The sequence below is a fragment of the Loa loa genome, assembly GCF_000183805.2.
Source record: "Loa loa unplaced genomic scaffold supercont3.127, whole genome shotgun sequence".
Lineage (NCBI taxonomy): Eukaryota > Metazoa > Nematoda > Chromadorea > Rhabditida > Onchocercidae > Loa > Loa loa.
In genome coordinates, this window is record NW_018108307.1 from 46,540 (window position 1) to 53,944 (window position 7,405).

At 28.0% G+C, this 7,405-nt stretch overlaps 1 protein-coding gene across 2 annotated transcripts in view; it reads right to left on the bottom strand.

The window, feature by feature from the left end:
* Window positions 1–862: 862 nt before the first annotated feature.
* Window positions 863–7,405, bottom strand: part of LOAG_17781 — a gene marked incomplete at both ends in the record, with an annotated part of 14,345 nt that continues 7,802 nt past the window's right edge. The window contains 12 exons of one of the 2 annotated variants that reach the window (XM_020450442.1): window positions 886–1,021; window positions 1,200–1,370; window positions 1,634–1,785; window positions 1,938–2,100; window positions 3,117–3,172; window positions 4,707–4,819; window positions 5,154–5,333; window positions 6,023–6,084; window positions 6,194–6,265; window positions 6,446–6,598; window positions 6,960–7,075; window positions 7,207–7,350. In XM_020450442.1, the coding sequence (XP_020305880.1) occupies window positions 886–1,021; window positions 1,200–1,370; window positions 1,634–1,785; window positions 1,938–2,100; window positions 3,117–3,172; window positions 4,707–4,819; window positions 5,154–5,333; window positions 6,023–6,084; window positions 6,194–6,265; window positions 6,446–6,598; window positions 6,960–7,075; window positions 7,207–7,350 (1,518 nt within the window). Of the gene's footprint in view, window positions 1,022–1,199; window positions 1,371–1,633; window positions 1,786–1,937; window positions 2,101–3,116; window positions 3,173–4,706; window positions 4,820–5,153; window positions 5,334–6,022; window positions 6,085–6,193; window positions 6,266–6,445; window positions 6,599–6,959; window positions 7,076–7,206; window positions 7,351–7,405 lie in introns of both variants that reach the window. The other variant, XM_020450443.1, reaches the window with a different exon arrangement.

Sequence of the window (7,405 nt, forward strand, 5' to 3'; positions counted from 1 at the left end):
CACTGCGTGGAAGGGATGAAAAGAAGAGGTTTAACAAGTTAAAATAATCACTCAGAGGATTTGTCTAACCTTTGACTTCCATTTGGATAGAAAAGGTATGAAATTTAATCATTCATTTATTGTTTCTCCCTTCTAAGCCTTGCACCTCTTGACAGCTATTAATTTATGATATAGAGATTTTTAGGAGTAATATTTATATATAAAATATAAAATTTAATTATTTATTTATTCAATTTCTCTACACTCTTTAATAAAATACTGAGCAAATCATAGAACAACCAAATGCCAAATGGATAAAGAAGGCTTTCTCTTCTCTGTCCCTTTTCTTCATTACTTTCATTATGATTAATTGGCTACATCCATCATTCTGGAATTTGCTTAACCTTTGACGAATAAAGTTAAAGCAAGTATAAGATATAGATGGTAGAAAGTTTCCATAATTTCATTTTTCTTTTAATCTCTTTATGCTTCAAATCTAATTAATTTTTCCGTGATTTGCACAACATTGGAAGGAAAATCAAAATAAAATTTTGGAAAACACTTTCAACAATTGAAATAGGCTCGTTAAAAATCCCGCAAAAAGTTCTATGAATTGCATAAAAAATTATGATAAACCGAAAAAGTTTCAGATAAGCTTACTTTAAAATTTAGTATGAGAAAGATGAAAGTTTCAAATCACTCGCATTTACAAGATTTGATATTTATCATTTTCTAAATTTTAATTTTTTCAAAAACTCAAAAAGTCACACAAGATTGAAACTTTATGGTGTACAAAACAAAGAAAAAGAAAAGTTTCCTTAAAGCTTAAATTAATATTATATTTAACCTTATTATACTTTACATATAAAGATGTTGAAATGTCATTCATTAATATATTGCAGTAAATTATGAGTAAAATGTAAGGACAGATGTTTGATTGCCACGAATCATCAATGTTGGTGGCAAATCTCGTGTCATCATATCCAACCATGCCATATATAAACAACTGCTCACGAAGCCAAATCGTGGTACCGGTAATGTTCTGGAAAATTTTTCTAGTCAACAAACTTCTTCAAGATATTTGTACATAAAAGAAAGAGAAACGATTATCGATTGGTTTTTTTTAGTTTACCTTAGCTTAGTGACGAATACTGATTATTGTTAATCACTTTTTGAAATCCTAAAGATGATAATCATCTGTTTCAGAATATAAAACTTACAAAACGATGAGGTCAGATTTTGAAGACAATTCGTGGAGTAACTCGGAGCATCTCAGATGTCGATTGGTCCTGTGCTTCTGAGCTTCTAACTCCGACCGTGTTATCAAACCCCGTTGAACATTATCATCTTCACAAATAAACGGTTTGATAAGCTCGGAAAATATTTCAATTCTAGAATTAATTTCGTTGCCATTTATTAGTTTTTGGAAAAATCAAAATATTCGTAGTTCATTGTTCCTGACAATAAATTAGATTGAAAAATTATTAAACGATGCTCTAAGGATAAAATTGAAAATTTGAATGATATACTGGTATTAAAACTTAGTATTTGAAATAAAATTAAGTTAAAAGGATTGGTATTAGAAGAAAAACAAGCCGGAAATTACAGTCAAAGAAAATAAAAAGTTAGGATATTAAAGATCATAACAACTTACGTTTGTGCACTAGGCTTCCTACCAATATCCGGTATCACGAAAACATCGGAGAAGTCGATCCGGAATTTTGTCAATAATGCTGCCATACTCCTTTGTTCCTGTTCCATCAATGTTGGTGATGTGGAGATGGTGAAAACACGCAGTCGTGCATTCTTAATTGAAAAGCAGAAAACGTAAAACAAAAATTGTACCATAAGAATATCACAGGTTAGTAATGACGAAAGTTTTGCTTTCGGTAAATTGAAGGAAAAATTTGTATATAGAAAACACTATTTCCTTTTGCCCTAAATAATAATTAACTTACCTCCAGGTAACTTTTTGGTAACGTTAACAAATGTGGAACAAGTAGAGTTAAGCCACCATCATCATATAACCACCAGACGTCAATTACTGCACCTTTGATTTTACGATGAAAACGACAAATCGATGCAACAAGTTCACGTTGTGCAGCAGTTGGACGATTTGATCTGAAATAAAAGGATGTAAAAAAAAAAAAAAAAAAAAAAATTAGCTAATACGCGGATTAAATTAAATAAACAAACAGAATTAACATCGCAGAATACAACTAAACAATTGCTAACAAAAACCACTGCGATAGAATCAATCATTACAAATTAGCAAATGATTATTTGAAGAAAATAAAAGCCAAAAATTTGATCAGTTCACGATTAGGCTTTTCATCTACATTAAATATAAATCAGATGGATAAAGTTAATTGAATATTATGTCAAAAAAAAAAAAAAAAAGAAATTTCGTCCAATATTAGGCTTTGTATGATAAACAGTAACTCATTTAAAGCATCATAACGAAAAGGAAAATCCGTTATTATCTGAAGAATTTATCTGAATAAAATTTAAAAAATTTTCCAAATATAAAAGTGAAAATTTAGAAATATGCATAAAGCTTGCATGCGTAAGAAGAAGAATATATCATTGGTATGTAATTCAGATGACAACAACAAACAACAACAACAACAACAACAACAACACTATAAAAACAAAAGCTTAATGAAATCATAACACACCCTTCACTATTCATACTGTTCATATGGCTGTTTTTTCGTGACTTATGTCGTCTGAATTCCAGTCATTTTTTTCCTTTTTTTTTTTTTTATAATATCAATTTTTGCTTATCTTAAAAGAAGTGCAATTATGATCTATACTATATAATTAAAAAATACATTATTTTAGCAAACAAGTATTAGTAAACACTATGACCAATATGTTATGAGACCTGATATTGACAATACTCCAGTCTACATCATCCAGTGAACTTAATCGATTTCAATTCTTCTGATGAGTAATACTTAAAACAGTAAATTCATCATTTGAAATTATATCTCTCTTATCTTAAATATTCCTGATCCATTGTAACTGGTCTAGTAATAATTGCTGAATTTTATCTAAGATTTTAAGACTAAATGGTATATTGATATTCAGAATTTAAAGAAAAAAAAGAAAAAAATGAAATAGCTAAAAATTACCGTCGGAAACTGTCATACAATGAATGTCGTCTGGGTGGTTCGGATACTTTAGGTACCTGAAAAGTTAAATACCTTAATTACATTTATTAAAAAAAAAATTATAGCTAACCATTATTTTTAAATTCGGAACTGATGAGTCTGTTTGCATTGCTAAATTCAATTTTCGCGCAAAATTTGAGATATTAAGCAGTTAATTCACTGCTATAACTGTTAAGATTCATTTCTTACGAAAAATTCGCCGCATTGTCGTAAATCATGGAAATACGAATTTGTCATAGTTATGCGATTTTATGTTATAAATTCTGCCAGCGACTGGTACTTTTTAGATATTCTACTAATTAAAATAGTAAAAAATCAATGATCAAGAAGATATCTGGCTATAATTTTGGATTATTCCATATTTCATTGTTCTAAACTATCCCAGCAATATCATTATTTTCTTGCAGATGAAAAATGATGAAAGCTGCAAAATATATTCTTCTGGTAGTCGGATTTACGGTCACATCTAGGAGAATATTAATGGATCAAGCTATCAAAGCAATGTAACTTTCTCAATGCTATAGCATATTCAAATATCCTATCATGCATTTCAATAAACATGTAAACAACAAGTAAATAAATTGTAAAATTATCGCATAAGCTGTTGAATAAGTTAAAAAAGCAAATTGATTATAAATAAGACTGAAAAAAAAAAGTATTAACTGCAAAATGCGCAAAAATTAAGGAAATGCATCTTTCCTTAATGGCACTTAATATCACAAATATCACGATTATGAATATGGAATGAAATTTAAATAATTAAGCGACAAAATAAACGATAAGTTACAAACAGAAAAAAAGAATTAACGTTAATGTTAATAAAACAGATGTGAGAAAGCAGACGGACCTTATCGTTATCAATAGCATTATCATTACCATCATCATTATTAGCATCATCGTTACTATTATTATTATCACAATTAATAATAGCAGTATGACGATGACAATGATTATGATGATCTCCATCATTGCTATCTTTTGTTAGTCGTGTTTTCTCATCCGAATATTCATCGTCATCCTAGAAAACACAGAAACTAATTTGTCATCAACTAATTTCCGTGTTTTAGTTTATTTCTAACTATACATTGGAAAAAAAAAAACATTTCTATAAAAGAACATAAATTAGCAATTTTACATATGTTTTTATAGCAGACATACACATGTAAATTAACAAACAATTTGGTTAGCTGAAAATCTGCAATACAGTAATTAAGTAATTGAGCAATGAAGTAACTGAGTAATTAAGTAACTGAGTAATTTCAAGGGAATCATTTCCAATTTCTTCTACTCTTTCACCAATTAATACTTTCATACTAAACAGCTATTGATATAAAAGCTTAAACTCATCAAAAGTGAAACCATCGAAATTGTAGATTGGAATTGTGCTAAATTATATTTAATACTTTGCTTATTTCTTAAATTCAAAGGTCAAAAAAATTACAACGAAGTGTTTTTTTTTTTTGAGGTAGGAATAAATTTTTTGAAATTTTACTATTATTTTATTTTGAAAATATAATTTAGGAATTTTAAAATGTAACTAAAAACTCAAACCTCTCCCAAATCATTGCCAGCATTTCCTAATGAACCTCTCTTATTCACATCACCATCATTTTTTTCTTCATCGAAACATTCCAATGGACAATTTGCCAGAAATGAGCCTGTTGCTAAAACATGGAATTAATTATTAGGAAAATAGGTAAACAATCATAAAAATATTATGTAAATATTAGTGAAAGATAAAATGAATGCATGCATGCATGCAAGCGTGCATAATGTAGGCGAAAAAAAAAAAAAAGGAACACTAAAACATACAAATGGACAATAATTTGTGCCATTTAGAAAAATGAAGTATTAAAGTGTGAATTTAAGAGTTTATGAAAGAGATATGGAAAGAATGAAGAGAAGAAAGTAATAGTAATTATGATATCACATAAATTTGATCTTTTCGAACAATTTAGCTATTATTGTTGGCTAGATATGAAGATAGAGTTGAATTACCGGCAAGATGCAGAATGTTGCCAAAAAGTAGAGATTCATTAATGGAATCAAAATGTTCTACATTTAAAGCATCGTTTGTATTAGCTGTTGCAAAGGTATCCGGATTTCCGGTTTTAATCGCTATATCACTTTTCTCGTTATATTTTGCATCAATGGCTTTTTGTCGATGCAATCGCATCGCTGAAAGAGATTGTGTGTATGGAATGAATGAGCTCCGGTAATGAAGCTTTTAGCCTTTAACCGGATTCAGATTTCATTCAAATTTCTTCAAAATTTTAGCAAAAAGCATGCAATAATTTCATGCTTATTCATATATATATAGCTCAAAAAAAAAAAAAAAAAAAGATGAATTTGACATGGAGATTTTTCATGCTTTTAAGCTAACCAAATTTTAACGATTCTTTTACATCAATCTTTTCCTGATTTAATCCAGAAAGATCGAAATATTGAGAATAACAATAAATAATAAATTATTCATGAAGAAGAGATATATCAAAAATACGACATTTATTCATAATGAAATGCAACCAACTACTTACTACTACTACTACTACTACTACCAACGACATTACATACAAAAAACATAAAATGATGCATAGTTTAATTTCAAACCATTAATTTCACTGAAGCATTACAAATTGCATTACTGATAGTAGTTTTGGAACAATACGGAAAAACTTCATCCAAATCTGTATCGGACTTATGACAATATCAGTCAGGCTTATACGATATAATCTTTCTTTCCGTTAAAATCTTTACATTAATTTTTTTTTATAAAATTTAAATGTGAAAATATTTTACATGAACTTTTCACTAATTAAACTTTCATTGAATTTTAATTTTTATCATAAAATCATAAAAATACTAACACGTATTGCCACTTTGATCTTGATCAATGTTAATATTTCGTTCTAATCCATCATTTTTCACTCTGAAATATTCAATTTCAATCAATCAATCATTAACTATACTTATAGATAGTGTTTAATTTAATGAGAAATATTGCAATTGATTCAAACAAAAATCAATCAATAACATACTTTTTATCGTTAGTCTTATCATCATTTTCTGTCATTTTAGTTTCTTGCACATCCAGATTTATTGCTCCCCTACTGCAATTTGTGAATATAAAAGAAACGAAAAAAAAGACTGATCAAGTAAGTGTACAATTTTCAAGTATTGTTATTTTTAATAAAATTAATCTTTACAATCAATTTAAATTGTATTTCTTTGGTTTCAGTTTATTTAGCCTAATAACAACAATTCAACTAATTATTTGACATGATACTTACTCAGTTTTTGTTGAACTTGATGGTCGGGTGATGTTCGGTAAACTAAGTCTTGCTGTATCACCTACATTGTGTCGCTTCATCAGTTCACTGTAATCAAGACCACTTCGGGAATTTCTCAGAACCGCTACACCAATCCGGCTTTCAAAAGCATCTCTGAGTAATAAAAAAATTTTTGTATAAAATTTTCAATTATTTTTGCTTTTGTATTTTTAGCATATTTATGAATTCATTTTTTGTATAAGAAAATGATATAACTTAATCAGATACAAGAATGAGGTAAGATGTAGAATTTCACGAATACAATTATATTAGCTGTTAATTGGATAGCTTCATTTTAATTATTAGCTGTTAATTCGATAGCTTCATTTTAATTATTAGCTATTAATTCGATAGTTTCATTTTAATACTAATAATGCTTATTATCAACAACCTTTGATCATCTGATGATTTAAACTATTAACTTACAGTAGATGTAAGACCAAAATTGCTTTAGAATGACAGAAATATAATTTACTGAATGACTCCAAAATAATCGTTGATTTCACTCAATCCTTCTGCTCCACGATCTGCCCAATTTCTTTTGAAACCAGTGATCAAAATATTCGGTTTTAATTTTCCAAGACCAGCAAGCTTAGAACAAATAGCTTATTTTTTTTTTTTTTTTAGAAGGTTAAAATAATAAGAAATCAGAAGAAAAAAAATTAATAATTTACATCTTTCATTTTTACTAATAATTATTTGAAATAATAGTTTTATTTTACCTGAAGTAATGTTTGAGCACCAGTACGTAGGCTAGGATTAGCTACGGAAACATAAAATGATTTTACATGACGCTTCCTTAACCATTCATTCATTTGAATATCCAATTTTCTAAGTAACGCAAATACTCGATCACATGGCTCATACTAAAATGTTACAAATTTTTTCAAACGTTTATTTTAAAAGTAATAAAAAAAAAAA